General features: G+C 42.2%; 1 protein-coding gene across 2 annotated transcripts in view; it reads left to right on the forward strand.

Annotated features, from left to right (window-relative positions):
- trpm3 (transient receptor potential cation channel, subfamily M, member 3) overlaps positions 1 to 16329 on the forward strand; it is a 156539-nt gene that overhangs the window by 110200 nt on the left and 30010 nt on the right. For both annotated transcript variants that reach the window (XM_078249837.1, XM_078249838.1), the window contains exons 9-13: positions 2792 to 2864; positions 8761 to 8861; positions 10168 to 10302; positions 11387 to 11437; positions 15416 to 15556. In XM_078249837.1, coding sequence (XP_078105963.1) covers positions 2792 to 2864; positions 8761 to 8861; positions 10168 to 10302; positions 11387 to 11437; positions 15416 to 15556 — 501 coding nt within the window. The remainder of the gene's footprint in view (positions 1 to 2791; positions 2865 to 8760; positions 8862 to 10167; positions 10303 to 11386; positions 11438 to 15415; positions 15557 to 16329) is intronic.

The raw sequence follows: 16329 nt of genomic DNA on the forward strand, positions 1-16329 counted from the left end.
TACTCGAGAGCACCTTTGCTTGTACGAGAGGATGAAAATAGACGGCGGAGTAGCGGTCTGTTTACCTTTGCACACACTTATTGATGACTCTCTGTGTGTTCATTGAGATTACAGTAAATTAGCCACCTTGCGTTGTCATAGAGGTTGTGTTGTTTAGTCTTTGTATTGTAGAGCCTTACGACATCAACAGGTAGCGCATATCCACAGGGTCACCTTGGATGTGTGATTGGAGGAAGGGTAGAGGGAGAAAGCAGGCAGAGACGAGGGAGGGAGAGTACAACGTGCCAGTGGGAGGTTGTTGTGAGATAAGTAGTTGCAGCAGAGAGGGGGGCAGAAAGATGATGGGTGGTAGAAAGGGTGTGGAGCTAAAGGTGGAGAGAGAGGGGAGAGTAAAAACAATGGCGAACATCTTCTCTCATCATATAATCACCATCTTTCCTCTATCACAATGTCATCCATCTTTAGTCCTGAAGGCTGCCAAGAACCGAGTGTGTGTGTTGGTGTGTGTGTGTGTGTGTGTGTGTGTGTGTGTGTGTGTTTGTGTAAAGAGAACTCTCAATTCCGCCATAACGATAACTACAGGGTATAATGAACCAGTGGCCAGATCAGGATTCTGTACTAATTAGGGGAAATTAGGCCTGCACATGAGCACGCCTGATTGGTTATTTCTTAAACTGAGGTTGTTGGGAAATCCCAGCTTTGAATACATAGTTTAACCTTTAAGAGTCACTACGTTAGAGCACACACAAGACAAATCTCAACCCTTATCTCATGTGGTTAGATCACAGTATTGCATGTAGGGCTACAACTAACGATTATTTTCATGGTCGATTAATCTGTCAATTATTTTTTCGATTAGATGTCTGGTCTATAAAATGTCAGAAGATGGTGAAAAATGTCGATCATTGTTTTTGAAAAACGCCCAAGATGACGATAGCCACTAGCCACTGGCCGCACCATTCAAACACACACACACACACACTCTCCCCGCTCATGAAGTCCCCAATCGATACCTTCACATTCCATTGTACTCCTATTTCACCAGGAGAAAGACCTTTTGAATACACACACACACACACACACACACACACACACACACACACACGTAGCTGCTCCCCATATTAGTGATTGCATTTGCATTGCATGACCCAGGTCTAAGTCGTCACACGGTGTCACACTCCTCATTTGTCTATCAGGGAGGACCCAACATGTCATCAGTATATGCCGTGTACATGATGAATGACCCAGCTTAATGGATACTGTAAATCATCATTGTGAATTAAATTACTCTGGTGCATTTAGATGTGTGTGCAACTGAAAAGAGAGGGAGAATAAGGGAGAAAGAGGAGGGTTAGCCCACAACATTGAAGCATTTCCCTAAGGGAAAGCAGCAGCAAAGCCTGCAGATTCCCAGAGCTCCACCAAATGAAGCCATTTAGAGGGGGGAGATGGGGAAGGGAGATGGGCTGCAGGGAGAAAACAGAGGTGGGAGGAGATGGATGGGTGGATGGTAGGATTAGAGGAATAGCTCGTCATGCATTCAGAACACGCATTCTCCCGTACACGACTCCCACAAGGTGCCCTTCACGCATGCACACATACGAGCCGACACACGTTAACATGGGTGTGTGTACACGTCCTTGCTATATTTGCCGGAGAAAAATCCAGGAAAAGCTGCCCCATTTCTCAGATTTCCCTCTCAGGGGACTTTGGCTTTCATCCATCGCACCATTAGTTCATCTCACGCAGGATATAAAAAATGCAGCTAAAAGACATGTCAGCCTACGCAGACAAAGACCTAAAGTGACCTTAGAGTAAAATATTTTCATGAGAGCCTAATCCAAAACGTGTTTGACACAGCACAAGAAAAAGAACAATGTTTTTTTGGTAATGGAGCGCATTATTAGTGTTATATTAATTTCATCTCTGGCTTTGTTGTGGTTCTCACTCTGGTTCCCCCCCAGTCGTCTTGTCGGTGCATCCCTTCATTCCCTCCCTACAGTGAACAAGCTGTATGTGAAAGTTTTGTGCTGTCCTCTGCAAAAAAGACAAGAGAGAAGGGAAGAGAGTCTGGAAGGAGATACTTAAGTTACATCAGAGCATCTCCTCTCTTGTCTCTCCTCTCTTCTCATCTCCTTTCTTGTTTTCCTTTCCTCTCTTGTCTCTCCTTTCCTTTCCTTTCCTTTCCTTTCCTCTCTTGTCTCTCCTCTCTTGTTCTCTCCTTTCTTGTCTCTCCTTTCGTCTCCTTTCTCTCCTTTCTTGTCTCTCCTTGTCTCTCCTCTCTTGTCTCTCCTCTCTTCTCATCTCCTCATGTCTCTCCTTTCTTGTTTTCCTTTCCTCTCTTGTCTCTCCTTTCCTTTCCTTTCCTCTCTTGTCTCTCCTCTCTTGTTCTCCTCTCCTTTCTTGTCTCTCCTTTCGTCTCCTTTCTCTCCTTTCTTGTCTCTCCTTGTCTCTCCTCTCTTGTCTCTCCTCTCTTCTCACCTCCTCTCCTCCTTTGTCTCTCCTCTCCCCTCTTGTCTCTCCTTTCCTCTCTTGTCTCTCATCTCCTCCTGCACTTCAGCGTTTTTAGTGAAGCTGTCTAATCCAGCAAATGAGAGCACCCTCTCTCAAGATGTGACTTCTATAAACCGTGATGCATTCAATCAAACATCAAATTCTTTCATAAGTAATAAACAGTTTGGCTTGTGTAGAATTACTGTTATGCACCTTTTTCTCACTCGTTCTCTCTGCGTCTGTCTCTCTCTCTCTCTCTCTCTCTCTCTCAATGTCTCAATGTCTCAATGTCTCTCAGATAACAGTTTTCCGGATGGGGTCGGAGGGTCATCAGGACATTGACCTCGCCATCCTCACTGCGTTACTCAAAGGTGGGTGTATGCATGTATGCGTGTGTGCTGGAGCATGAATGTACAGTAAGTGGCTTCCATTTCACAGTCACCCTCCAGGGATGTTATTTGGAAGTTTCTGTACATAAAAGGAGGATGATATCGTTTCAGAAAGCATTCCTCTCACTGTCCCAGTTTGGCTGTTTGTTTTGAAGCGCACAAGTATGTTTTTACTTTTGCACTTCATAGCTCAGTAATAAAACCAAGACATCTGTGCTTATGTTTTTCTCTCATGAAGCTCCATTAAGCAATGTATGATCTCTGCGGGGCAGAAAGACTCCAAAGCAAACTTGCATCATTAAGTCTTGATATTGTATTAGCTTATCAAACAATTGCTTTCTTACAGTTTTAGCAGAAACAGAGTGCCATAGGCATGTAGTCCTCTTATCACTGCCCGCCAAATGTAAGTCCAGTATTCTCTATGGCTATGTCCACTAACTCCTGGCTCTTTTTGGCTTGCTAAGTATTTTTCCAGCACATCTGGCACATAACCACCCATAAAACAACAAAATGATGTTCTTCCACTTCAGTTTTTGGTTGGATCATGATATAAAGTTTGAATTTGTTAACATTAGATGTGCTTTTTGGCCGAGTTTGCGATGCTATGTGTTTATTGCACAGCCATGTTCCCATCTAACACTTAGCAAGAAAGTGTATTCCACAAAATATCAAACTATTCCTTTTAATGTGAGGAGGTTGTGGCACTCGTAGCCTACCAGCTATTAAAGCCGCTTGCAGTGAGTTCAGGTTTCCTACTTTATATGCTAATGAATCCCGATATCACAACAACACCTGGAGAATAATCAATTAGCACGAACACAGCTGCTCATTACCTGTGTAGCCAGAGACACGCAATTACAGGAAGACACTTACAGTCACCAATGAATTATGGAAAAATGAAAAGTATTGTGTCTTTTAATTCATCGCTTTTGAAGTACACAATGTAATTTAATTAGCATTCATCACATAATTCCCCTTGAGGTCAATAATCACTTTTGAAAGGGACACATGGCCTAACTGTATGCTATTATGCCACATCAGCTTCTCATTTCTCAGAACTACACTAATTGGTACAGCATGACCAGCATCCCAAAGTTTAAGCTCAAGGTTTATAATCTTTACAGGCAGTATACAGGTAATGTTATACAGCCGTCAAAGGGCATTGCAGTAGTTGCAGAAAAGCCAGTTGATGTTTTATAGGGTCATATCTATGTTGGTTTCCCCCCTTACACATATTACACTACAACACATGGAATAATCAATCAGCAGCACAGACCTACAGGATGGAGAGATATATACAACAAGCAGAGGCTGCAGTTCTTACACTGTACTTAACTGGTATGCATTTACCAATAACGGCAAGGAATTGGACCAAATTGAGTTACAAAATTGAAAATTCCGCAAGCGCAATAGAACAATTAACCTCAACCACCTTATCCTCTACCGTATTTCTCCCTTCAATGTTTACCATGCCCCCACCCCTCTACAAACACACACACACACACACACACACACACACACACACACACACACACATTCAAACACACACACACGCAAAGGATTCATAGATCCACACTTTAGAGCTTATGTCATGGTTGCTCTTGCCTCTTCAAGGAATATGACGCTAACGCCACCTGCTGGAGTTTGCACCATAGACTGTATAATAATATATAGTCTCCGAGATGTCACCCATAGGTTTCCGAAGAGCAAAATAAAACTGAAAGTGGGCGGCTCTCAGTAGCTCCTTCCCTGTCGCTATCTTGGCAGTGCCTGACGTCGGCTAATCCAAAAAATGGCAAAGAGGTGGAGCGTGGTGGAGCTGAGGCGGGCTGAATGAAGCCTACAGTCTGCCCTCACCTCCTGTGACAGAAGCCACCTGTCACTCAAAGCGAAACACTCTTGATTATGCACAAATTTAAGCCTGAATATACTTTATACAGGTGAGTTATGAAAACAATTACCCCCCCTATCTTGCACCCGGCGCAGCGCAAAGCCCAATGCAAGTGTCTTTGCTAGTTTAAGAGCGACGCAGTTTAAATAGCAAATGCACCTGCGCCCATCTATGCGCCCATGTCTGGTCTTACAGGGAGGTGTGTTCAGGTGCATTCTTGACATATTGCTATCTTGAGGCAGCGGAAAGTGATCGCGCCATTGACCAACAAAAACCTGGTCTAAAGTCAATAACTTAAATCTGATAAATTAGTAAAATGTGCTTAGGCTCGTGCACAGCACGCGCACACTATGTTTGTAACAAATACAGGGACACGCAGCAGCACACAAACATGCAAAAGATTAAAAATAAAAAAATATTACAATGCGAAATAGTATTTTTATGTGATCTGCTCGCACGCTTTCACTTCACGCATGAGCAGATCAGTTTCTTGTCCTGAAAATTTCTCCTTCCTGCTTAACATATCCGCCATCACAATAGCAATGCGCCAAGGTACAAACACGCCTGGCTTTTAAAAGGTATGAGAGATGACACTCTGATTGGTTTATTGCAAGTTACGCCCAAAACACACCTATGTATAATCAAGACACTAAGTACAACCCTTTTGAACCATGCGCCTGGCGCTTGGACCCTTTTTTTCACCGTTACACTAGCAAAAGTGGATTTGGACACGCCCTAAACGCACCTGCGCCAGGCGCTTCACGCCGTGTGCTCAGATCGTTAAAATAGGGCCCTAAAATCTATTTTGTACCAGTCTGCAAATATGTTAATTCTGCTATAAGTTGTGCATTTTAACATGGGGGTCTATGGCGATCGACTCCCTTTTAGAGCCAGCCTCAGTTGCCCACTCGATGAACTGCAGTTGTTGGCACTTCTGCATTGGCTTAATTTGCCGCTTGATTTGCACGCATTCTCTCTTAAAGATACACCTATACATATGAACACATGAGGTACACACGTGCCCGTGTATATGATTATATATCACACAGGATATTCTAAGAAGAACATTTCATTCATCTCCATCTCTTGCTCTTTCATTTGTTCACCTTTTTTTTTTTATCCCTTTTCTATTAATTTCATTTCACATTGTGATAGGAATGGCATATAGATGAATGAGTGAAGGGAGAAAGAGAAGACAAAATAGAAAAAAGGAAAGGAAAAGCAGGAGATCATAATGAAAGGATGAGAGGGAAACAGAAAAGGGGCAAAAGCTCTGCGGCATGAGGGTCACTTTACATGCTAGTCTCATTCTGCGGCTGAGTGAATGAGACGTGTTAAGGCTTTTAGTGTAAAATGAAATCAGTCACATCCTGCCTGAGAGCTTTTTAAAACACAGGATTAGACTCCTTCGCTGAAGAACTAAGCTAAAGCCTGAAGCTCAACATGGCACAGCACAGTCAGGAATACACGGTGAGGAGAGAACCGAGCAAGAGCAAGAAAAAAGCTATAAAAGGAACGAGTGTGCGAGCCTGCCTGTGAGAGAGCCAAGTAGGAAACAGGTTTGAAACTGCAGCTAAAGACACATGGTGTAGCAGAGGGGAGTTTAGAGTAACTGATGGTCTGCTGTCTGAAGTAGTCAATATCTCGGAGATTGGGTCCATAAAGTCACTTGGCTGCAGTTCAGCCTTCCTGTAAGCAGACTGAGTGAAACCACAGGCCTTTGATGACGCTGCCTTTTACTATACACATACAGTATCTCCACTAAAGCTCTTATTAGCAGGGCTCTGTCTGAACTCACACCGTTAAGCTCCAGTAATGCTGTGCAGGCCTTTAAGGCGCACAGAGCCCGGTGTGATGATACTTCTGCGCTTATTAAAAATTACACAGGCTTGTCTAAACACAAGGGATTATTAGTATTCTTTATATTGCAGTGGATTTCTCCAAAGGCTGAGATAAATTGCTGCCTTATCTTTCTCATTTTGGTGAACTCCTCCCAGTGTGCAGGTGAATTATTAATGTGAACAGCAGACTGCGGTTTTGTGTGCTATCTCAAGGGTAAACAGTGTTTTAAGAGTGCCACTAAACAAGTGAACAGCTACAATTACTTTTTTTGCAGCATATTCAACAGCAGGTTTGGTTTTATATTGTCTGTCCCTGATTCATTTTATGCTGGCTCTGAGTTTTTATCCATTTGATGAAGTGTTTATGACGTATTGGCTCAACTCCAACTAATGTGCCGTCACTGTTGTATACGCTCAGATGAGCATACACTCCATGATAATAATGTTCTTACATTTGTAGGATATTTAAACTAAACTAAAGATGTGTGAAAATATAATGACAAGTGAAATGTCAAAGGAAAACACCAAACAAACATACCAGCCCTACATTGTGAGTATCTCGGCAGATTTTGATTTTTTCATTTGACAATCTGTCCTTTACCAAACAGCAATGGTATGCAGCAAGTCCATCCCAGTGATGAGAGAGGTGAAGATGAAGAAGGCTGTCTTTCGGCACTGCCATCCAACACTTTTATTTTATCCTTATTTGTCGGTGTGCCCTTGAATCCTGATTATTTTTTACTCACCTCTACATCATCCAATATTGCACTGAGCAAATCAGATCTGCCCAGAATGCCACTTTTTCATATTCTACTCATTACGTCATGTTGATGTTACTGGAGGATCAGATCACAGTAAATGATGTTCACCGACACAGCAAATCAAAGGAACACAGTCATATTCCACACTTTATGCAGGGATGAGGCGGAGCGTTAAATTAAGTGATACTTCAAAGACCGGGCGGTCATTCTCTGACAGCAAGACATCTTCTTCTCTACAGAAACAGAATAGGGCAGGAACCGAGCAGACACATGGTAAAGTAAAGATCCACCAAGCCTGAAGTTAGACAAAGCCCCTGCAGCTCACAAAAGAAGCTAGCTCTCATAAGTTTTCAGCAACGGGTCCATAGCTCAACAAGTTTAGGTACAGGTCCCACTTCAGTGCAATACAAATCTGACTAAAACTAGCAAAAAGCTGCAAAGTCAATAAATAATCACAAGTTTGACTTAAATTAATGCTACACAATTGGGGAAGCTGCAACCAAACCACCATTATATTAGCTTACATACAGGGATATATTTCAAAACAAAAGAAGTAGACTTTCAGAAGAGCCATAGTGACCTTTGGTGATAAATGGTCAGCAAATTTAACAGTTGAAGAAATACAAACGCTTGGGTGTAACAATCTCCTCTTCTTCAAAGCTCAGCAAAGACTTCTCTTTTTAAGACTGCTGAAAATACAGTGTTTTCAAGGAATCTATTGTATCTCTCTCTTGTGTCGAGCCCTCCACCCCGAACACAAACTTTTTGCAGAATTACAGCCGCTAGAGCCAGTCCCACAATGAGCTTTCCTTAGGACGTGCCATTTCTGTGTCTGTAGCTTTAAATGCTATTGAGGAGGAGAGAGGGGGGGGCAAGGTGGAGGGTGGGGGTGTGGCCTTGACCAACTGCCATGCTTTGCTTGTTTGCAAGCCATGATGTCTCTCTCTTTCTCATGGGCGGGCCAAATTCTCTGGGCAAAGCAGAGAAAGGGGAGGTAACCTTTCTCCTTATGACATCATAAGAGCAAGATTCCAGATCGGCCCATTTGAGCTTTCATTTTCTCAAAGGCAGAGCAGGATACCCAGGGCTTAGTTTACACCTATCACCATTTCTAGCCACTGGGGGATCATAGGCAGGCTGGGGGAACTCACATTAATGTTAAAAAAAACCTCATAAAGTGACATTTTAATGCCATGGGACCTTTAAAACAGAAATATTGTACATATTTGTTTATTTATGTTTGGGGTTTTTTTGCATTTATTGTTTATTTCCTTTATGTTTATGTTTATATATGCACCATCCACCAAGGCAAATTCCTTGTAAGTGTTAATAACTTGGCAATGAATCCTTTTCTGATTTCTGATTCTGATTGAATCCTCTCTTAGGTGCCAACGCTTCAGCTCCTGACCAGCTGAGTTTGGCTCTGGCTTGGAACAGAGTGGACATCGCCCGCAGTCAAATCTTCATCTACGGACAGCAGTGGCCTGTAAGAAAGAACCATAAACCGTCTAAACAAGAATATGCATACTGCAGCAGGGATGTTGTTTTTATTCACAGGTGCATTCTCACTGCTGTTAACATTATGGGATACTGCACTGCTCGGCATTGTCACTCAGTCTTGAATTGTACAGTACCTGACATTTGTTTACAGAAACAGTCCTCAACAGCTGATAATATTAATAATGTATGGTGCATACAAGATATGCAGTTCAGAATACTTTACATTCACACAAAATAACTTTAAAGTGATTAGTAAGAGAAAGATGAAAACTTAAACGTCAGAGAAAAGGAAACTTTAAAAGACTATTTGGATGCCGAAGGCCGCTCAGGATCAGTCATGGGTGAACGGTTCAGCAACTGAACAACGGTTGCAAATAATAATCAAGGACTGCTGTGGTTATCTGTGAACATAATTGAGAAGTATGCATTTCCTTGCAGTTTTCATGTATAGTTTGAAGCTGTCATAAAAAAGCTTTTTATTTCAACTTTATTTTGGGTGTGTAGTCTATGGAAGAGAAAAGTATAACAGCTAAACTTAAGAAGAAACATTAAAGAGTATTAAAGTGCTCATATCATGCTTTTTGGCCTTTTCCCTTTCCTTTATTGTGTTATATATCTTTTTGTGCATTTTATAGGTTTACAAAGTGAAAAAGCCCAAAGTCCAGCCCAAAGGGACTTACCATCTCCAACAGAAAACACTGTTCCCAAACTGCTCCAAACAGCTCTATTGTAGTCCAGCCTTTACTTCAGAGACAAACGTGGTCACTTTGTAACACACGTTATAATGCTCGCCTAGCTGCTAGCGTGGCACGCCCTCATACTCTGCTTCTGACTGGCTAGTAGTCCTTACCTAGCTACTGCGCATGTGTGACTCCCAACAAAGATGGAACAGAAGTGAGATGTCTCACTCTGTAGCTAAAACAGAGAGCTCAACACACAGGGTGAAAAGAGGACCTGCAGCAATGTGCATTGAAACTAAATATATATATATATATACTATATACTAAATATGGTGTTTTTTGAAAATTAAACCATGTAAACCTATTCTGGTACAACCTTGAAATACAATTATGAACTTGAAAATGAGCATATGAGCACTTTAACCAATTAAGTGTGGCTCCACTACATGTTATGTACATGTAGTATTATAATAATCCTGTTGTAGTTTTAGTAAATTATGGTCTTTATTTATTACCTTAATAGTTCCCATAGGTCCTGCATAGTTGGTGGTATGTGGTGTGTGCTGTGTATGGTATCGTCAGTATTTGTATTCCCTATCCCGTGTGCCTTAGGTCGGTTCCCTGGAGCAGGCGATGCTGGATGCCTTAGTTCTGGACAGAGTGGACTTTGTCAAGTTGCTGATTGAAAATGGAGTCAGTGTGCACCGTTTCCTCACGCTTTCCAGACTAGAGGAGCTCTACAACACGGTAATACCAAATTACACATAAGTGGATTGTAAATATGAGTCGTGTTATCTTTTTTGGAACACACCAGGGAATAGCCTCCTTTGCGAATAGTTGTGACAGTGAGTTTCAAAGTTAAATGTAGATTGTAAGGTTTCTTGCGCAAGAGCTGGTAATGAACAGTATGGCAGGCAGGTTAAAGGTAGGGGTGTTGAAATGAATCATTGCATCGATGCATCGTGATAAAGACGTGGACGATTCTGCATCCATGCAGTGACAGACCACAATCGATTATTGCCTACTGATGTTTGTTAATTTTCTGATCTCCTTCGATTTGAATCGTTGACAGAATAATTGCAATCGAATCGTGAGACCAGTAAAGAGTCACACCCCTAGTTAAAGGTAGGTTTATGGTCGCTGTGGTGTTCCCGGTGTGAGGCGTGCGAGCCAGAAAATGGCCCGTCCAGTGTGAAGGCTCCGCAAATTGACGCTGTGCGTGGTCGTGCTCCTCTGAATTTTTGTAACTTAGGTGCGCGCTGCGTGTTCCATTTCAACAAGGGCGGCTGGGACGACTGGCCGAGCAGGTTCAGCAGGTGCACCTGTTCAAACATCTGAATGATTCTTCATGTAGAGACCACAGGGACAGTTAAATGGTCTTAAATCCGTGGTAAGAGAGAGGCCACCACACTGGGAAAAGAAGAGGCATTTTGCTGGAGGGTGTGGAAAAACATGAGAGGTCGCTTTGTCAAAGCTAAAAAAAGACAGCCTCATGGAAAGATGTTGCAACATGTTAGAACATCGAGAGGCAGACGGTCATTTTTACTTAGAGATAAGCGACAGTAACGTTAGAGTAGACCATGTATGTGTTTACTTCTGTTGCCAGGCTCTCCTTTACTTCCGCTCTCTACTTCTCCACTACTCCTTGCTTATTCACAGTTTTTTGTACGCCCCCTGGCGCTTCGGAGAATACTGCAACGATACCGAACGACAGTTGCGTTGAGCATATACTGTACATATCCGTGCATGGCTGTAGCAGTTTTGTCCTCAGGAAATGTGGATGCTTTCAGTAATGGTATGTGTTGTTATGCTTGTTTGTTTTTTTCAACAGAGACATGGTCCGTCCAACACGCTGTACCACCTCGTCAGAGATGTCAAAAAGGTATGATTATCACCGCCGTCCCTTTAGCTCTGTGGCTGTTCAGGCAAACCATCTTGGAATGTCGGCTTTAATGTGTATATCAAAGAAGCCACATTTGACTACATTGTGTTTTAGTTGCTTTTTTTCTGCATTGTGTGTTGTTACTCTATTTGCATCAATTAGTGTGTCTACATTTTGGTAGCCCTAGTTGCTGTTCCTGCAAATAGAGGCCGGCTTTTCTCTTTCAGCTGGAGTTGCAGGCTGCAGTGGCTGTGTAGAGCTATGCACAACTCTCATCCCGCTCATGACTGTTTATTAGCAATTTACTCTGTTCTTTCTCTAGGGCGCACACACACTGCCATGGTAAACAAGTACTACATGTATTAAACACTTCTTTACCCACAGAACTTGAGTTTGAGCAAACTGAGTCCGCAGTAAGGCTGAGAAGGAAGAACTCCGTAGACACTCCCAATTTATTCATTTCTGTTTATATTTCTATTATTAACAACATTAATACTGTCAGTGTGTGTTTTGTTTTTTTAATATGCAGTATCATCGGATTCTTTGAAAAGGGAAATTGCACATTCCCTTACATAAAACAGACTTTACTTTGCATCAGAACTGTGTTATTACATGTTAAATCCTCTCTCTCAGTGTAGGATTTGGCCGCACATCTAGCCTAAAAACTTCAACACTATACTTTTTTCTTTTTCTTTTTTTTGCTGCATATCTCCTATAGCACCTTGATGATTACTGCAATAAAAAACAGACACCTAGAATTGTACATTCAGCACATGTCTGCACACCAATTAGGAGTGATCCCACTGTTGAGAGATGATTGAGAGGTCAGCAGCACCACCATTAGCATTGCGAGGTGTTCATTAATTAAAGTGTTACTGATTACAGTAATGCCCCGTGCTCCTCTGGGAGTCGCTGAAGAGGCTCAATGTTGTAATCCCTCCTCCTTTACCTCCTCTCTGTCTTGAAACACAACACTGATCTGAAGTTGGCACAGAGAGAACATGCAGTTCATATCCCACTTAGGGCTAGGCAGTATAAATATAAATCAATATCGTGATATGAGACTAGATATCGTCTTAGATTTTGGATATCGTAATATGGCATAAGTGTTGTCTTTTCCTAGTTTTTACAGGCTACATTACAGTAAAGTGATGTCATTTTCTGAACTTTTCAGACTGTTCTCGCAGTTCTATTATTTGCCTTTACCCACTTAGTCATTATGTCCACATTACAAATCTCATTGTGTAAATATTTTGTAAAAGCACCAATTATCAACCCTACGATATAGTCGCAATATCATTATCAAGGTATTTGGGCAAAAATATCGTGGTATTTGATTTTCTCTGTATCGCCCAGCCCTAATCCCACAACACCTCAACACGCCACTTTGCACACATGCAAAACACACACCGTAGTGCATGGCATAACATCCCCATGTTTTTTGCAGAGCTGTGTGTAGCTGCCATAGTGTAGCTGAGTGTTTATGTGTCCTTGTTGTATCATAGTATGACGCCAATTAGATCTAACTGCCATGTCATCGCTGTTTTCTTTCTTTCTTTCTCATTCTTCTCTTGTTTGGTCATACTGTTGGCAGGTTTTTAGTTTGAGTCAAATGCAGATGTTGTGCTGACAACAGCTGTAAGGGCCAGTGAAGGTTGCTGTCAGGTTTAATCTCAGTTCAGTCCTTAGATTGTGTGAAAGCTGAGTCAGAAAACAGAGAATCACTTTAGATTGGCTTGTGGACTACAGCTGCCAACGCAGAAATTGGTTTTCCTACAGAGTAAATGAACAATGCAGTTTTGTGGCCAAAGGTTGGTAGCAATACACCTTGTGTGTCTCATATATCAGAGGGTAGTTGGGAGAAAATCCAAATGTAACGGTGTTTTTTTTAAATATTTTTTAAAACCTGCGTCTGCAGAGTCCGTGTGGCCCTTATTATAGGTCATCAGCTCACTATCCAAATTGTAGGACATGAAACTTTATTCTTAATTCGTCAGATACAAACAGTACAATGTAGTGAAATTGAATTACTGCATTTAACACATCCTAAGTATTAGGAGCAGTGGACAGCTATACAGCTATACATACAGCATCTGCGGAGCAACATGGGATTCAGGGTCTTGCTCAGGGACACTTTGACACATGCCCGGAGGAGCCTGGGATTGAACCGCCAATCTTTTTAAGATAAGATTTTTGGGGCATTTTAGGCCTTTATTTATATAGGACAGCTGAAGACATGAAAAGGGAGAGAGAGGGGGGAATGACATGCAGCAAAGGGCCGCAGGGCGGAGTCAAACTTGCGGCCACTCCGTCAAGGAGTACACCTCTATATATGACCGCCTGCTTTACCAGGTGAGCTACCCAGGCGCCTAAACCGCCAATCTTGTGGTTGAGGGGCGACCCCTCTACCTCCGAGGCACAAGCCAACCCAAGCCGCCATGAGAACACTGACTTAATGGATATTGCAGTATACATTAAAATATTGCAATTTTTAATCTGGCGAGCCGCCGCATATTTGACATACATACATTTGGCAAAAATGACACCTAAACAAAATCAACGGGTTGTTCCAAGTGTTTTAAGTAGTTGCCGTTAATGGCATGGCTATGAGAGCATAGAGAAACTTTCAGGAGAGCAACTTCGCCATTAGTAAGTCAACCAGGACTCGTAGTTCACCAACTATGCTGCAGAATTAAAAACTGCAGCGCTCTAAGCTCTCAGAGTGTATTCACACGAGGTGTAAACAAACAGTTATGAGCTTCAGCTTCACCACCACAGGGAATTAGACCAGTGCTCGGCTGACCGCAGACTGCTGCTTTTGAACTATATATGTATCGGTAGGATAAGGAGGTGAAGCTTCGTGTGCTCACTTTGAACTTCGGACGTGTGGAAAGACAAACAGTATTTGTGGCTCTCTTTACTTCAAAGAGTATCAGATGGCCTGCAGGGGTTTGTCAGGATTTACCGCCAGTGAAAATAAATGTTTGGATACAAGGAAAAGATAGAGACGGGTTAGGACAGAGAGGATTTCGAGGATCTCCCATCGGAGTGGAGACAGAATAAATGAAGGTGTAAAGACATGTAAGGTAATTGGTGTATCTCAAAGGAACAGCGGGGGTCAGGTTACTGACCGCAGGATCTGGGGCTGATGTTGAGGGCACGAGGAAAAGCAGAGAGAGTTGACATATAGGGCTCACGTCAAAGAACTTTAAAAAAAAAAAAAAATGTTCTAGTTTCCAGCTTTATTAACTGTCTGTCGGTCTTTCCATGCTTTTGCCCGTATCTTCAAGGCTAATGAGACTTTACCACTTTCTCTTTCTTTTCTTCTATTCAAGACTGCATTGAACCTCACTGAGAAGATCTCATTATTCCTCTAAATGCAAATTACGACAAATCATTCAATTTCTTTGTAATTGTCCTCAGATTTTATAATTCTCTGTATGAATCACATTGCACCTGCGTTTCTCTTCTCATTTTCTGCTTCTCTGAAAGAGAACAAGTTACAGCTCGGGGCTTTAAAGATTCATGTACGAGAGAGCTGTCAAAAGTCAAACCACACCTGAAACTGTAATCGTGTTTTGCTTCAACCAATTACTAAATCGGTGGAATAGCTTCAGATTTCTAGACTCAAACCAAGACAAAAATTTCAATTTCAAAAAACATAAACTGTCCGGTTGCAATAACAATTGATTAAAGAGATCTTGCCCGAGAGTTTCTGTGTATCTTATTTCCCCTGCTCTTGCTCACTGACATTGTGTGTTCTTTCCAAGCGAGAATATCCAGGGTTCAGTTGGATCTACTTCAAGGTGAATCAGATAATCACGTTCTCTTTCATAGCCAAAACAACACTTTGATATGGATTTTGTGAGCGTGTCTGTGTGATTTGTTTTGTACTCTTATTTTGCTCTACTTGTTTACACTCCTTTATTAATCAGCTGGCGTGGGTTGTTTGCCTGTTAACACTGTCTGGTTTTATAGGGAAACCTGCCCCCGGACTACCGCATCAGCCTCATCGATATTGGACTGGTCATTGAATACCTCATGGGCGGGGCGTATCGGTGTAACTACACCAGGAAGAGATTCAGAACGCTGTACCACAACCTCTTTGGACCCAAGAGGGTGAGTGAACGATTCTTATCCCACCCTTCAATGCATTTAAACACTAATGGCTGGGAATTTGTAACGTCATTAATCAAAGTATCCGGTAAAATGAGCCTCATGATCAAATAAGCCCTGATAAGGGTAAGCCAATTAACATGGGCAAATGATGTTTTTTATAATAAAATGATAATCAGGGATTGTATACTCAAGGGGAGACTTCACCTTGCCGTTGCAAGTAGTAAAATTAGCATATGCACATTGGTTGTGACATAACTGAATGTTAAAAGTGTGACGCTTGATGTTGGGAGCAGGGATGACAGAAATGAGAAACTACCCACTATAATGTGTGTTGCTTGTGATACTGCGAGTGGATTCTGATCATGTCTTTGCTTAGAAGTAGGGCTGTCAAATTGAATGCGATAACGCAAGTATGCGCAAGTAACGCTCACATGTTCCTGTGATATCAGGAAGCGATGCAGCAGTAACGTTTCGGATGGTTAGCCGAAACAAACCTTGAGCAGTAATGGATAAAGAAAAGAGACTTTTGAATGGCAAGTTCAGTTTAAAAGCCCTTCCAGATGGTTCTCTCCACAACACTAAAGTTATTTGCATGCACTGTCGATGTGAATTGAGTTACCGCTGCAAGTCTCAAATACCACTTGCTGGCCAATCACACGGCTGATGCAGAGAACCCTCCTCCCCCTCGCCAAAGGCAGGCCACGCTGGATAGTTTGCAACGGAAACGTAAGAAGTGTAAGAAGTAAGAAGTACAAGTGTAAAGTGGGACACTA

Source organism: Sander vitreus, chromosome 5 (genome assembly GCF_031162955.1).
Source record: "Sander vitreus isolate 19-12246 chromosome 5, sanVit1, whole genome shotgun sequence".
Lineage (NCBI taxonomy): Eukaryota > Metazoa > Chordata > Actinopteri > Perciformes > Percidae > Sander > Sander vitreus.